The 17,719-nt window shown below is 35.0% G+C and overlaps 1 protein-coding gene across 3 annotated transcripts in view; it reads right to left on the minus strand.

The window, feature by feature from the left end:
• Positions 1–17,719, minus strand: part of THAP12 (THAP domain containing 12) — a 21,803-nt gene extending 4,084 nt beyond the window's left edge. Inside the window, exons 1-5 of one of the 3 annotated variants that reach the window (XM_015600603.2) lie at positions 17,623–17,719; positions 13,627–13,683; positions 7,637–7,757; positions 3,869–3,976; positions 266–302 (exon numbers count right to left, since the gene is read on the minus strand). In XM_015600603.2, the coding sequence (XP_015456089.1) occupies positions 266–302; positions 3,869–3,976; positions 7,637–7,651 (160 nt within the window). In that variant the 5' untranslated portion in view covers positions 7,652–7,757; positions 13,627–13,683; positions 17,623–17,719. The remainder of the gene's footprint in view (positions 1–265; positions 303–3,868; positions 3,977–7,636; positions 7,758–13,626; positions 13,684–17,622) is intronic. The other 2 variants (XM_006926635.3, XM_025042693.1) reach the window with 2 other exon arrangements.

Consider the following 17,719-nt stretch of genomic DNA (forward strand, 5'->3'; position numbering starts at 1 on the left):
ACTCTGTGTGTGTCACCCCTACCACACTGAGAGTACCTCGTGGGGAAAAGGCAAAGTGTATGGTATAGTGGCACTAAATAAAGACAGACCGAACTAAGGCTTTATTTTAGTCTCACAGATAATTCCAGACCACAGGACAATGCCTATCACACTCTTACATCATTCTCACAGCAAGTTTGGACATAAAACATATTTATTTGTCCTTACCAGATCAAGGCCTTTTTAAAAAGCATTCAGAAGTTGAGTCATTAACACTATCACTTACTTTTTTTCTGTTTCAGTGTCCTGATTTCATCTTCACTCTAAATGACAGGAAAAAAAGAAACATTTTTAAGAAAACTAAATTCTAGTTCATTATGTAGATTCACAAGTAAAAAGCATATCTGGAGTCAAATTTAATTCTCTGAAGAGCATATTCTTTATAAGGAATACATTCTTCAGACAAATGATAAGAAAACCAGAAGAATAATTTGCTAATGACTCCAAGCTTATAAAATACTCAGTATTTAACTCACTTTATACCTAAATCATCATAACTTTGGGTTATAAGTGTTTAGTGGTAATAAAATGCATGAAAGTATACCATGGCATTTGGGATCAAATCAAAGGAGACACAAATCCTATCTTCCACCCCAACCTAAGCCAGGGGGACACCAGGTTAAGAGGGAGTTGCTGGATTCCAGAACCTAACACAAAATCTATGAGAAATCCCTGGAAAGCAGAAAGTAACACAATGCTAGTATGGAAAAGAAATGACACACAGTATAGAGCACCAAAGGTTAGACAGAGGAAGAACTTTCCCATTGTATCCTTTTCTCTCCCTCCAATCCACTACAATGCTTAGATCACAACCCGCTCTATTACTATACTGGGGCAGCTGTACTAGTGATAGCTGGAGACAGCATGATACCTACTGGACAGCATGGGACATGACGCTGATAACAAGAAACTGTCAGCAGGCTAGCCAACCTGAAACATTCCTTCCTTATCCACTGGGCTGCAGAGTTATAAGGATGGCAGATCTGGGAGAGTGTGCCTGCTGTATGGTATTTGAGGTTCCTCGAGGGGCAGAGTACAGAGAAATGATAGCTAGAATAGGAAATGTTTGAGCTCCTCACCCCTGGTATAAATTACTAAGAAGAAAGCTGATGCAGAGGACTCTTGTGTAGTATCAACGTTCATTTATGAGAAGTCTCAGAAAAACAAATAAATAAGTAGAGAAGAAATGCATGAAGAAATGAAAACTGAGGCTTTCTCATAACTTAAAAATGTAAGTCTGAATAAGAAAAACCTCACATTTAGTTAGTTGAGCCAAATTTAAAATGTCAAACATAAAAAAAAAAAAATACTAGGTTTTGAGGGAGAAAAAGCAGGTCACCTAAAAATGAACAAGAATTAGGCTGGCATCGGACTTCAATAGCAATAATGGACACAAAAAAAAACTAGACAAATCAACAACACATAGACTATATGCATCCTCCATGTATCACTTAATAACGTTTGAAATAAAAAATACAAAATGGTTTAAAAAATAAAACCATATCTGAAAACTGAAAACAAAAATAATTCTATGGTAAAGAAATAGGGGAAATTACAAAATACTCACAGCTGAATAATGAAACTACTACTAAATGTCTAGAATTGTGAGATATAGATAAAATATGCTTAGACACTTATAGCTTTAGATACACATAAATACGAACTAAATACTCAAGAAGCTAGAAAAAGTGCCAAAAAGTAAGTCCCTCAACTCAAGAAAAAAAACAATAAAATATCTCACATGTATAGCAATCACTGATAAACTAATCATTATTCTTTGAAAAGACCATTAAAAGCATTCTAGGAGAAGAGAAAGGCAAGCATTCCAAAATCCTAAATTTTCACAAACTTTTTGTAAACATATAAAACACAAGAAGAGAAAATCAGTAAATTGAAATGGCAATCAAAATATTCCCTCACCCACCCCAAACACTCTGATGGTTTTACCAAGTTCAATGTAACTTTCAAGGGCAGAAAGTACCTACCTTATACAAGTTTTTCTAAAAAAATTGAGAAAAAAAAAGGAAAGCTATCTAACTCATTTTATGAGGCTAACAGAACCTTGATACCATAACTGGAAAAAAGGAGTGCACGAAAAGAAATTTATAGACCAACACTTACTTATAAATGCAAAATCCTAAATAAATTATTGACCAAATCCAAGAGTATAAAAAAAACAGAGATATACTGTAATCAATTAGGATTCATCACAGGAATGTAAAGATGGTTTAACATCAGAAAATCCATCATTGTTATTCACATTTAAGAATGAAAAGACTGTGAACATTCCTACTCATTAGGTGCAATGAAAGCATTTGGTTAGTTCAACAAATTATGACAAAGGCTCTGAATATGAGTACTAGAAGGTAATGAAGGGAATCTCGGCTTGACAAAAACTATCTTAATACCAACAGCAAATACCATACTTAATGAACAAGGCAAATGTCCCAGTTGCGACCTTATTAGGACTATTCAACACAGTAATAGGGATCTTGACTAGACAATAAAACAGGCAACAGAAAAAAATTAAAATTATAAGAACTGGAAGAAGAGATAAATTTGTCCTTATTTGTAGATAATATAATCAACTAGATAGAAAACCTGCTGGACTATTAGGATTAATTAAAAAGGGTCTTTGAAATTGCTGGAAACAATCTAATCCAGAATATATAATCTATACCAATAAAAACTATATATATTTAAAAGTAATCTAAGGAAGAATTGTACACATTCTCTTTTAGAGAACTGTAATAAAATCCCTGAAATTTGTTCACATTTTGAATTTCTGGACTCCTATAAGTACTTTGATAGCCTTTTCAAAGAAGAAGTATTTAGTTTTGTCAATGATTATTGATATTTGATAGCCATTTTATTGTTTTTTTTTTTCCCTTCTATTTTTGGCTGGTACCACAGTTTTGAAAAAGAAGAGCTAAGAAATCACCCTATTTGAGAGAAAGACTTATTATAAATTCATGGTAATAAAAAAGGTATGGTACAGCTGTGAACAAATACTCCAACAGAACAGAACAGAGCTCCCAGAAACAGCCATATATATATATAAACTCAGTATATGACAGAGGTGGCATGTTATACCACTGGAGAAAAGGATGGATTAATAGACCATGTCGGGAAAACTGGTTCTCTATAAAAAGAAAAAATCAGATCTCTACTGGACACCACACATACAAAAGAATGGGAATGGTAATAATGAAAGAGAGAAAAATGAACAAAATAAGGGCCTTGCTAGTGGCAATGATATGAGACAGCCATGGACTGAAGCATCTGAGTAATTTCATTTTGTTCACCTAAAGTCAGCACAAAGCAGGTGGGTTTCAATCTTTAGAACTAAAAGATATCACAGGATTATAAAAACATGCATAAATGATGCCATATACAAAGATTTAAAAGCTTCTTCTAAACCCCGTCAGTACTTAATGGCAATAGAATCCTTATCTTTAGGTAAAACTATCCATTTGTGCTGAATTCTGGAAATGTGCCTCAGCTCTACTTTCCTTAATACAAAACAAAAGATAGTGTTTGGTTTTTTATTTTTCCCAGGAAGCGAACGAGCTAGCAGCCTATAATTAATAGCACACTTTGGCCCAAGTCAATGACTATCAACTGGCTAAAGTCAAGGGACATTTTCCAATTAAATACTAAAACAAACTAATCACTTTACATCCAGCTACTTCAATAATCACCATAGTGTTCATTTCTGGTACTGCTACCTTTAGAATAGAGTGTAACTTGGTTCAATTTTAACATGAATGCATCTATATTTGATTTCATGGCATTATTGGGGGGGGGAGCTGAAAGCACATTGACATACCAATTCTTTTATTCGTTTTCTGTGTCTACTATGCGGATTATTCAAATGACTGGTAAGATCAAATATTGTTGGTATTGCATTATCTCGAAGAACTGTCCTATAAGGACTCTGAAAAAGAAAAATGTGTTAATTCAGAGACAGTCCTTAAGAATGCATTACACATAAATAAATATCTATCGTAATGATTTCCCCAGTACTCTTCAACTCCAGCTCTAAAGTGTGGAGAGATCTGAAGAATTGATGATGTCAGTTCAGATCAGCTTACTATTTCTAACTCTTTTTGCATTTGCCTTTTTGATAACTTACTATTTTAAATTGAGGAACTGAACTGATAACATGCATAAGAAATAAAATGTATTTGCATTTTGCATATGTATTTTTAATTCAGCCTCTCAGCTATTTGATCTATTCTGCCCTTCCATAAGCCCAGCAAATCTACAACAGGCACAAAAGTTTCTCAAATAACTTATCTTCTTGTATGTTCTATAATTATTCTTCCCTTACCTGATGTTCACTCCACTTTTGCTACTATTACTGAGAAGCATTAAGGCACAGTGAAGTAATATTGGACTGGGACCCAGGAGACCTAGAAACTAGGTCAAACTCAACTAGTGACCCACTATAAGACCCTGGCCAAATACTTTCTCTTTCTGGACCTCAGTTTCCTCTTGTGAGTAAAATTCAGGTATTGAACTAGATCAACATTTCCGCAAAATGAAATTATTCACGTACTAATGATCATAATGCTTGCCACTTCAGTTATACCATCTTTACTTTTACACAATCCACTCACTTTTTTAGTTACCACTGCCTTACGCAATTAAAACTATAAAATGATGGTTTGATGGGCTAGTTATATTTTTAACACATATTATAAAACTTCTAAAATAAAAATTGATTCATGTGCCACCTGAAATCACTCATACCACAAGTGATATACATAATCACACTTTTGTAAACCCTGAACTAGGTATTTCTAAATCCCCTTCTAATTCTAATGTTCTTATCATTGAAGGATGACCAGACTCTATCCTAATTCCTGTTAACACAATCCAACCTGGCTAAAAGCTGGATGAATACTTAGATGGTGACAGTCTTCCATAGCCAGCCCAGAGGAGATCAGGTAGGGACAGGTAAAGTAACAGATGAATAACTGCTACTACATTCCCCCAGCTAATCCAAAGAAACAGTGCCTTTAATTTCTTCCAGAATTTGTACTGAGGAAGACAAAACACTTTATTTTCAAGAGTTTTTCTGGGAGCAGTGATCGTTTCAAAGCTGACTATTAACACATGATCAAAGTATATGCCAAACAAAATATCAACTTCTATATTTTTCTACCCAGGGAAGGAAGGTTAGGAAGATATCAAGGAAAAATACAGTTTACCCATGAACAACAAATTGAGCTACGCAGGTACACTTATATGCAGATTTTTTTTTTCAATAAATACTGTACATGTATTTACTCTTCCTCATGATTTTCTTGATAAAATTTTTTCTCTAGCTTATTTTATTGTAAGAAACAGTATATAATACACATAACATACAAAATATGTATAATTGATTGTTTATGTTTATGTCATTGGCAAGGATTTCAGTCAAAAGACTGTTTAGTAGTTAAGTTTTGGAGGAGTCGAAGTTATATGCAGACTTTCTGTGCCCCTAACAGTGTTGTTAAAGGGTCAACTCTATGTAAACTAAAGGAAACACACTACCTTAGTTTTTATCCAGAGAGTTGTTGAACACATTTGGGAAGAACTTCTATTCAGATTCAATATTTTCTAGTTCAATCTCATGCCTCATAGAAAACACATAGAAAAACCTATTTCTTTATGACATCCAGCTTCTAATGCTGAGCCAATTATCCTGAGTCTACTAGGGAGTTTGATTCAAGGATTGATTAGGGAGGGACACAATCACTGAATGGAGCAAAGACTACAGAATACTCAAAGCATCTAATCTTTTCCACTTAGCAAACATTTCAAAAAGCAAACATACACACATATACAGTCAACTCTTGATATTCTACTTATTATTAAATAAGGAGAGGCAGGATAAAACATTCTAATAAATTTTAAAAATTCAAATCAAGTTAATATGCTATAAAGCAAAAATATTACAGACCAGAAAACAATCTATGAATGAAAAACATGAGTTTTAATTATTTAATTTTAAATATTTAATTATAAGTACACATGCCAAAAAGGGCTATATTCATCTCATGTGTATAATTTTAACTCAGTATCAAGACTTAATTTTTAACTGCTGAATTAAGGTTTGAGCATAAAGCGATGATCTTACTTTAGCATTAAAGATAATATCTGGCTTTGGTTGAACTAGCCACAATGCTTACTGATGTGATCTTAAATGCCAAACTAATGAAGCCAAAATTCTGAATATAGATATCAGGTAATTCAGTTTTTAATAGCAATATCATCTAAATGTGTAGAAAAAAATATTTTTCTCACATTTGTGTTAATATCCAAGAATTGTGGAAATATAAAAAGCAGAAATAGCTCATCTTTCTGTTCTATGCTCTAACTAAACAAGAATATGAAAGTGAATTATATTTTAAACTTCTCACATTAATCTCGTTGGCATTATCTAATTAAGAACCATATTTACTACTAAAATAAAAATGCATTTGGCTTGTATATTTAAAATAATAATGGGATATTTTTATTTAATGTCAAAAACATAAAAGTAGTTTGCCTTTTAACATGTGAACTCTCTTATTTTGGTTGATCATTATCACCCTTTTAACGTAAGCGAGGCAAAATTATCCCTTATTCGTGATTATACTGTTGAACCGGAACTGGCTCACCTCCCAATGACTTCACAAGTATCTGCTTCAATTAATTTTGAGAAATAAAATAACCCAATCATTCTTTAGTTTTCTGATGCCTCTGCAAAATGTATCTGAAAAAAATATCAAAATAAATTGCTGCGTAATAATATATAGTGTACCTTCAAATCAAGTTTATATCTATCCCAGTATCTGGGATGATATTAGTTATATAGCTAAACAAGAATGTTATTTGTTTAACGAAACTGTCCTTCCTAATTAGTTTTTAGTCTTTTAAGTCTGCTCCATTTCAATCAAATCCGCCCTATTTGTGCCTTTTATGAAACATAGCAATAATATAATCACAGAGGGTTAAGTCTTAGACCTCAGGAATTAACTAATGTCCTCATTAGAAACTGGGGCCCAAGAGGGAAAGTGTCTTGGTCAAATTCACACAGTTAACAATAGAGAGATCCAGGTCTTAACATGAAATCGCAAATTACTAATGGAAATTTTTTACATTAATTTTATGATTTGCTTCCTGTTGTATTTAGCACACAAAAATTTAGGGCTGGTTCTAACAGTACAAAAACAAAAATATGAAAACAAAAAGCTCCATTCCTTGAAGATTTCACTCATAAAAAACTTCTAGAGAAGCTGCTCCAAAAAAAAAAGAAAAAAAAAATGCCAACTTTACCTTAAATATAAATTTTTATAATAATCTACAATTTTCTGAAGGCTACATAAGAAGTTTTAAAATGGCTATCTCTGGTGAATAGAAATGGGGCATCAGAAACAGGGGTATAAGAAAAACAAGTTTTTAAGAACAAAACAGATACTATTCAGATCCAAATTTATCTGCATCTTAAAAAAAAAGTGGAGTACAAGGATACCCTCCAACATTAATAGATTTACATCTCCAACCAGATAGTGAGTGAGAGAGAGAGAAAGAAAACAAAAAACCAAGCTCTCCTATTACTTACAGTTCTACAGATCATAGAGGTCTCAAAGTGTTTGGCACATAATCGATAATGTTTATTTAGTTGATCAGGTGTTTTATCTTCTAAGTCTGCTCTCCTACAATTTTCCACCCACTTCTGGCATCTATAAATAAAACCAAAATACAATTAAGGAATATGAGCTCAACATTTAAATTTCAGCATTCAGTTTCAAAGCAAGTACATATTATGGACCATGGATTCCTGCTACCCTCTACCCATGGAACATAACATAATTTAGTGAAGCTGATTAATAACAAAATGAGAGCTGGAAGAAACTTTAGATATCATTTAGTACATTCGATTACAGAAAAGATTAAGAACTTGCTCAGACTCATGTACAATATTAGCAGCAAAACTAGAACTTTCAATTCCCAGGACTCTGCATCAGAGAGGACTCAATCACCAACAGTTCAAGTAAAAAGTTGCACAACCACAAAGCCAACAGTCTAATATTCCCTAAGGATTTCAACTTAAACAAGTATATAAAACAACACTGTCACTGTAGAAAATTAGTAAGTACATATTCTATAAATAGTTTCTTATAGAAGCATGACGGTCTTATTATGAATAAGATTTATTATTCACAATATGTAGACTAGATTGCAAGCTGTATGAATGCAGGGACTGTGTCCACACAATCTAGTACACAGGTGGTGAAAATAGTGAACAAGACAATGTCCATGACCTCTTGCTACTTAAATATCTGCAGAAAAACAAATAATAATAATAATGGTGATGATGATGATAATGATGCTGCTGCTGTTTACCAAGCACTTATTATGAGTCAGACACTGTTCTAAATCCTTTCTGAAGGGGGTGCTATTATTATCCTTTATGTGCAGATGAAGAAATAAAGGCATAAAAATGTTAATTTGATAGAGGTTAATAGATCTTTCATTCCTCAAGTTTCTAAAAATAAAAGTTCTACAAGAAGTGTCACATATTTGAAAACATTCATTTTATAATTATATCATAGTACATTTTCTTAACATTACACTTCACCCCTCCACACACATGCACTCTAACACTAAATAAATTCCTTCTACACTCAATATGTAAAACCAGTGAAATGTTGATTTTTCTAACCTCAACTGAAACCACAAGTAAATTGTGCAATATGATTTATAAGCATTTCACGTTTCAACATCCAAATATTTAGTATAAAAACTGTCTCACTATAAAATAATTTGCCATACTGATACAGTTAAGTTTGTTTTTTAATTCTGAAATCTCTGGAGACCTTCCACACAGAATAGTCCTGTATGTATTATCTCTGAACTAGGCTGAAACAGCTTTCTGATACCAAGAGCATTCAGATTCTATCAAGAACAGATCGGGCAGAGAGCTCAATTAATGATACTTATGTCTTCCAGATCAAATACCTAGAAATAAATCTAGTGCAAGACCTCTAATAGAAAACAAATTTTTAAATACCTTAAATAGAGGGGTATACAAGTTCATGGATTGGTACACTGAATTCTAAAGATATCAATTCTCCCTAAATTGATTTACTGAATCAATACAATCAGAATCTCAAGTTCTTTTGTGCATATCTGTGTGTGTGTGTGTGTGTGTGTGTGTGAGAGAGAGAGAGAGAGAGAGAGAGAGAAATGACAACATTCTAAAACTTTTTATACGGAAATTCAAAGGACCAAGAATAGTCGAAACAATCTTGAAAAACAGTTGAAATACTTATATTACCAGATATTAATACTTATTATAAAGCTTATTATGATGACAGTGTGGTATTGGCACAGGATAAAACAACAGAACAAAATGGAGAGCTATAGATACTTAAAAGGTATCATTGCACAGCAGTGATGGCATTTTTTTTTCAATAATGCTGAGTCGGTTGGCTATCCATATGAAAAAAAGAATCTTGACCCCTACTTTCACACCATATACACAAAAATAAATTCCAAGTGAAATATAGATCTAAATACGAAAAGTAAAACAATAAAGCTTCTAAAAGGTAACACAAGAGGCTATCTTCTTTATCTTGGAATAGACAAAGATCTCTTAAGGCGACAGAGAGCACAAACTCAAGGAAAAGATCAATTAATTAGGCTACTTTAAAGCTAATAACTTCTTCATTAAAAGAAGCCATTAAAGAGTGAAATGGCAACCCACAAAATGGAAGAAGGTATCTGCAATATATATCCAACAATGGACTCATATCCAAACTATATATGAAAAACTCTTACAAAGAAATCAGACAACTCAATATAAAAATGGGCAAGTGACTTGAACAGGCAATTTGCAACAAAATTTATCTAGATGGCCAAAACACATGCAAAAAAAAATTATCATAAAAAAGCATTCTGAAAAAAGCTCAATCTCATTAGTCATTAGGGAAATAAATATCAATTAAAACCATAACAAAATATTACTACATACACAGAAGAATGACTACAATGTAAAAGCGGTAATACCAAATGTTGAAAGGTGAAACAACTTTGTCTATCTATAGTAGAAAGGATAAACTGTGGTATCCTATAATATACGGAATACTTTTTGGCAATAGGAATGAATGGACTTAGCTAGATCTCACAAACAATGTTGAGTAAAATAAGCCAAGTGGACATACTATGTTACTCTTTTTACATTAAGTTCAAGGATAGGCGAAACTCATCTATGGTGCCTGTGCATAAAGAGTTAACAGAGCAGGTCTGAGATTGCTATCCTTAGAAAGGTTTGTTTGTAACACTGGCCTTTTGGCTGGTGTCTGGGAACTTGGCTAGTAAATAGTTTCCTACGCTGATATAAAACTTTCACTAAGTAATCAGGTGGCTCACTGTGCCGAGACTCTGTACAAACAATCTGATTTATACTGAACACCTGCCTTCCTTCTGGGAGTCTGGAATTTTAGTATATACTAGGTAAGAGTGCCTGTGACCAGACTCCAATAAAAACTTCAGGAACTGAGTCTCTAATGGGCTCTTCTGGGTAGAAACATGGCACACATGTTGCTATATTTTCATTGCTGGGAAAAAGTGGGCTCTGTGTGACGCCCCCATGAGAGGGAGAGAACATATGAAAGCCTATGTATGCATGCCTCCATACTCCATCTGTCTTTTTCCCCTTATGATCTGATGTGTGTTCTTACTACATTGCTGTAATAAATCTCAGCTGGTAGTACAACTACATGCCTAGTCTCATGAGTCCTAGTTAATCTCTGAATACGTGGGTGGCCTTGGAAACCTCCAACACAGTGGTGATAGTCAGAGTAGTGGATACATTTGGAAAGGGGTAACAAGTATGAGTGGACACAAAGGGTGCTTCTGAGGTTCTGTATCTTGAACTTTAGTGGGATATGTTCATTTTGTAAAAATTCATCAAGTTCTAGACTACCATTTTTGCACTTTTCTCTAGGTATTCATATATCAAAAATCAGCTTCCCCTTACTCTTATCCTTTACAATAATCAACTAATCTAATGTGTGTGAAGTCAGACAGTGGCTACCACTGGGAAGAGGGAGTTTGGGATGTTAGTAATATACACATATATTTTTTATTCTGGGAAAAAGTCTCATAGACATGTCATATGAAAATCCAAAAAGCCATATACTTACAAGTTGTGGTCTTCTATATATACAATTTATAGCAATAAAGTTATAAAAATTATATATGTCCATGTTTTTACATACATATATTTACGTACATGTATGTGTGTATATATACTTATTAAGCATATACTTACGTGCTATATGTGTATGTGTGTATATATACACATAATTATCTCTCCACTTTTTTAAAACAATGTTCCCCCTTTCCTAGCTCTCTCTCCGTCACTGTTGTGCTTTGTACTCCAGGCTCTGTAGCTTTTTCCCTTAGCAGAGTAAAATTACTCCCCAAATTCATCTACTTCAAAACTGGTCTTCTGCCATTCTCTAACCCCTTCTACTTGCTGAAAGAGTAAATGTTTTAAAAAGCCAATTTGAGGATAATTTATCCTGCTTATGATCTTTTGTGTTTATTACCCTTAGGATAAAGAACCAACTCCTCACGTCTTAGAAGATCCTACACAATCTAGACCTTGCTTACCTTTCCACCTTATGTCATACCACCCATCTACTTTCTCTGACCCCAGACATGCCTGACTTATGTTTCATGAATGCGCCGTGATCAATTCTATCCTAGGGCTGTTCTGTATACTGTTTATTCAGCCTAGTACCCTCTTCTTGTTGCTTTTTTTCAATTCTTTGCACAGGAAAGCCTATGCAAAGATTAGCCCTCAAACTGTAGCTCGAATGTCATTTCTTGAGGGAAATTTTTCCTGATCCAACTATGTATACGTATTTGTGTATGAGTATGTATTCACACACACTCAGGTAGGTAAGGCTCTTGTCCACCTCTCTATATATGGTCTCTCAACATCCTATATTTATCCTGCCATATTATTACTATCAGCATAAACATGTTCTAGTATCTCCCATCTAAAAACTTCCTTAACCCTGACCATCTACATAGCAAAACTAGTTAGTCCATTTTCACTGTATCCACTTCCTTATTTTAATCTCTCCTTAATCAATTCCAATGAGACTTCTGCTTTATCCTCTTCCACTGAAACTGCTCAAGATTACTAAAACCTCCATCCTGCAAATCCAATGGTCACTTTCTATATTCCTCTTAATCAATCCTTTCATACTATTCAACCAAAACTGACTACTCTTTTTTAAGTTTTGTTTTTAATTTTTTTCCTTCAATGATCTCCTACTAATATGCATTTCCAAAAACAGATTCTAATGAACACTAGTCAAAAAATTGTTCCATTAAAAAAAAGATTTAATGGTCAAATAAGTTTGGGTAATATTACCTATTTTATCCTACTCTTAAGAGTTTCAGATATTCCTGGAGGACCTTGAAAAAATTAGCTAACCACTCTGTGTGTGCTTTGGTCATCTGAAAGCAGGGACTACCTCAAAATCTACTGCAAGTATTATATGAAATAATATATATAAAACATACAGAACAGTGCCTGGCACATAGAATATGAAATATCCTATAAGAAATATTATTATTATTACAACTCACAGCATTATTTGAATTAAGGAGATGATATAAAAGTACAATTATATTTTACAGAAGGGATTCTCAAACTTCATAGCCTCAGGATCCCTCTACAGTCTTAAAATTACGGAGGACCTTAAGAGCTTACAAATATGTGGGTTTTCTCGATCAATACAGAAATTAAAACACTTTTTTCAATATTTGTTAATTCTAAAAATAGCAATTCCATTATAGGTTAACATAGATAACATTTTAATGAAAAATAATTATATTTCCCCAAACAAAAAACGTTTAGTGAAATGTTCAGTTAGTACAGTGAAAAAAAAGGCATGGTTTCCCATCTGCCCAAATCTCTTTAGTGTCTAGCTTAATAGAAGATAGCTAGATTCTCACATCTGCTTTTATATTTAATCTGCTGCTAAATGTGTTAGTTGAAATATATGAAGAAAATGTGGCCTCACACTGATACGCAGTTTAAAAAGGTTATTAAAATATTCCTCCTTTCCCATATAATTGGGGATATTCTTTGATACTAAAGCAAAACTCCACAAGTGGTGATTTTTTAAAGATTAGTTGAAATGTGTGAAACCAGACCAATGTGCCTTATCGCACTCTGACGGTTACATTAAAGTCTATTGGTCTATATTGTACTTTGAATAGAGCTTTTACCCATGCATGTCTTTGTAAAACCATGAATGGTAATGCATTTCATTATACAATATATTTTAAAAGTCACATTTATAATATCACCACTGATTTCATCAGAAAAGTCTAAGTATTAGAGAACTGTCAAAATCAGGGTAGTATATATAAACTTTCCAAAATTTTAATTTTTGCTTGAGTATCAGTTGTTTTCCTCTAAGTAGCAGGCTTATTTCATTTATTACTGAGAAAATGTCTACTAAACACACCTGCATCTGAATAATACTTACAAAATTTTAGAAAATACAATACACAACTTACCAGAGCAATGATGTTATTTTACGTTATGTAGCCCCTGAAAAACTCCACTGTATCCTCCTGAGAGAATGAGCATGAAAAAGGCAAATAATGTCAGAGTGCCATTATAAAAAGTTTTCACCTTGTGGATTCTTTGAAAGGGTCTTGCAGACCCTAATGAGTGCCTGGAAAACTACTGTTTTACATTTTACAAAGTGGAATAAATCAAATTTCAATTACTTTTGATTAAATTACTAAAAAGATCTTGGAGGACCTCACCACGTACTAACTGCTTGAGGAAGAGGATCCAAATGCTCAACTCACTCTAATAGGAGCAATTTATTAGGTCAACTTGTACTTTCTCACCTGGTCTGGGGATGAGCCACTGTAAACTGCCCCCAGGTTTCCTGCCAAGCTTTGGCAACAGTCAAGCCACTCTGGAGCAATCCAAGTTTAAACAGTTTTGGGGGTTTTTTTACTTTAATTTTAGGTAATCTATGGCCTCCCTACCACTGCCCTAAGGTGAGTTTATTCCATTATTTTATATTAAAAGGAAGGAAGTAAGGAAGAAAAGAGAGAGGAAGAAAGGAAGAGCATATTATACTGCCACTTTTTCCAAGGCAAGAAGCGCTATTATGGTATGAAATTCTACAGTGCCCTTTATCAATTACACTCTTGAATTGTAATTTACTCCTAAGTAGCAGTTTCTAACAATGTACATGGAAAATGTACTATTTAATAGCATTAAATGTATTTATCTTTATTGTTAGTAAAAAATGTTAGTTAACTTTTGAAAAGATAAGTTAGCAATGTGACCTTCTGTCAGCCTTCCCTACAACCCATTTTCAGAAAAAGCTAGTTCTAACTAATAGCCCTTACAATACTGTTATTAATTCAATAAACACCTCTGGAAACTACTTTTTTATAATTAACTCTAGGCGTGGTGGGGAAAAAAACTGTCAAACACAGTAGAATTTGAAATCCTATAGTATAAGATTTGGTTTGGATAAAAAGTTAAGACCTTGAAGACATTATGTTACACAAAATAAGCCAGATATAAAAGGACATTCCGTTTATATGAAATACCTAGAACAAATTCATGGGAAGAGTTACTGCTTAATGGTTACAGAGTTTTTGCTTAGGGTAATGAAAAAGCTTTGGAAATACATAGTGATGATGGCTGCATAACAATGTGAATGTAATTAATGCCGCTAATTTATACATTTAAAGATGATAAAAATGGCGAATTTGTTATATATATTTTACCAAATTAAAAAAAATAATAATGTAATACGCTGAAAATCACTGAATTATATACTTTAAATTGGTGAACTGTATGGTATGTAAATTATATCTCAATAAAGATGTTTTAAAAAGTTAAGAAAAGTTCACAATTTGGTCTTGAAAGAGTCAAAGGGCTTTTACATAGAAAAGAGTGCAGATTTGCTCAGTGTGACCATGGGGGCAAAATTAGGACCTCCAAAGCATAAATTAGAGAGAGGCATATTTCCACCCCAAACAAGGAAGAAATAACAGCCAAAGCTGTCCAGAATCCTCAAGTGTCCTCCCACAAAGCAGAGAATCATCATCACTGGAAATTTTTTAGCAAAGCCCTACCTGTCAAGAATGCAAGAGGTCCCTAAAGGGTTCATAAATACCTTGAGAGTGGAATGTGAAATTGTATCTGTCTCTTCTCAAGTAAGAGTTCTTATGTTAGAGTCTCAAAGGGAACAATGACCAAAAAAAAAGTTAAAAGGCCACTACTATTGAGGGAACTCCAGCATTTCAAGGGATATTGCACTAGATCTAAAAACTTCCAAACCTGAGACTTTAAGCCCCTACAGGTCAGACCTTCCACTAAAGAGTGTAATAAAAACAGCATTCACTACATATGGACACAAATGATGTGTGGTCCAGAATTGACTAACGGTGCCCTCATTAGGCAAGGAAATATACTCCCAAGAATGGCCTTGGGCTAAATTATGTGTAAAATGAAGATAATGCTTACTGAGGTAAGACCCAGTCAGATTAAGATGCTCCCTTTCTCTGCTCCTATAGAACTCAAGAGCTATTTCTCACTCTCCTGAGTTAGTTCCTCCCTTATCTCCCTGAATTTTAAATACCAGGAATGTCCCAGTGCTCAATCCGCAGACTAACTCTCCTTTATTTACCTGGTACCATGGCTTTAAATACCTTCTATAAACTGAGAACATCCGTATTTACAATTTCCAGTCTGGAATTCTCTAAATGCCAGACTTGTATATCTTTAATGGTTTTACCTCATAAATATTTAGGTCACTGATCTAAATATGGGCCATTTTGCACTCATTTCTGGATAGCGTATGAAGGCATCTATCTACTCTTGAACGTCTATCAGGTGTCTCAAACCAAATCTTTAATATTCCTCCAGCAAATCTGCTCCTCCCAGTCTTCCACAGCTAAGTAAAAGTTCAGATTAAAAATCGTTTAGAGTCATTCTTGACTTCTCTTTTTCTCTTACAACCTCCATCTAAACCATTAAAACTTATCTCCTCCTCTTCTATTTCCTGAATTATTACAATTGCCTTTAACTGGTCTTCCTGCTCTTACCTTTACTTCCCTACAATCTATTTAACGAGAGGCCAGTAGTTCTGTTTCAAGTATGTCTCTCTGCTCTAAATCCTTAAATGACTTCCTATCTCATTTAGAATAAATGCCCAAAGTGCTTTTCATGGCCTACAATGTCCTATACAACCTACCCCTAACCCACCCCCTACACACATGCTTTTCCAGTCTAATCTTTTCTCTCTCTCTCCTTTCTTAAACCAGCTCTAGAGGTCCACAGACCTCTGGCTGTACCTCTAACAAGCCTTTACATTTACTGTTTCTAAAGACTGGAATGCTCTTCCCTTAGCTATCTCGAAGTCTGGCCTCCTCACCTACCTCTGGTCTTTGCGCAAATTCACTTTAGTGAGGCCTTCTCTGATTACGTGTTTAAAATAACAATTGTGTCTCCCAGCCACTATTTTCCTACCCCCACAACATGTGCTTCTTCTATATAGTATTTAGCACCATCTGACACACTGTATATTTACTTGTCTATTTTCTCCCACTAAAATGTAAACTACATGAAAGCAGGGACTCGATTGTTCATCTGTACACTCCCGGTGCTCAAAACAATGCCTACCTAGCACATAGTAGGCCTGCAATAAATATCTGTGGATCTATTAAGTAGCATGTTATAATCGCTCATTTACATCTGCCTCTTTAATAGACTGTGAGCTTTCTGCAGGCAGCAACACTGCCTCATTCACCTCTGAATTTCCAGCACCTAATACACATAATTAGTGTTGATCTGACATGAATGAAATCAACGAGAGGCCAAGGGAAAATCCTCAGCCTTTCAAACACAGTCCCTGCGCTATTACTGTATAAATACATGTCAAGGTCTATAGGTTACCTCAAGGAAGAGGTTTCTATACCAATTCTCTTGCCCTCACATGTACTCTCCTCTCCACATCCCGTTATCTCCACAATAACAAAGTAAGATAATGAGTAACGGTGAGAGATGGAATATGAACCATTAACAAGGCCGAAGGAGGAAGTATTTGTGACTTGACTTGAGATCAAAGAAGGTAGCCGGACTCCAAAAAAGAAACTGTCCGGGGGTGGTGGTATCCAAGTCCCTCTTTTGACATCTGAGGAAACTAAAGCCCAGAGAAGAAAGCGACTTACCCGAAGTCACACAGCAAACTAACCAGGGCGAGAACCCACTTTATCCCGCCTGCGCACTGCCCCAGTTGCCTCTTATTTCGGGTGTTGCGCCCTAGGCGCCGAACCCTCAAGCGCGCACGTGCTCCGAAGTCCCCGGGTGCCCGCCCGCCCACTGCTCGCGGCCCGTTCTCCTCCTGGGTCTAAGGCTGGGATCGACGACTGTGCCCACACACGCCACTCTCAGCCCGGAGCCTGCCCAGGGTCGGCAGTAGACAGGGCGCACCGCGGAGGTGGGCCCGGGCTGCCAGCTCTGCGCCCGCCGCTTACCTGGCCGGATCCCGCGGGAACCTGAAGAAGGCCAGATCCGACTGCGTGCTCTTCCGCGTGCAATTGGGGGCCGCGCAAAAGTTCGGCATCGTCGCCC

This window comes from Pteropus alecto, unplaced genomic scaffold (genome assembly GCF_000325575.1).
Source record: "Pteropus alecto unplaced genomic scaffold, ASM32557v1 scaffold7, whole genome shotgun sequence".
In the NCBI taxonomy this organism is placed as follows: domain Eukaryota; kingdom Metazoa; phylum Chordata; class Mammalia; order Chiroptera; family Pteropodidae; genus Pteropus; species Pteropus alecto.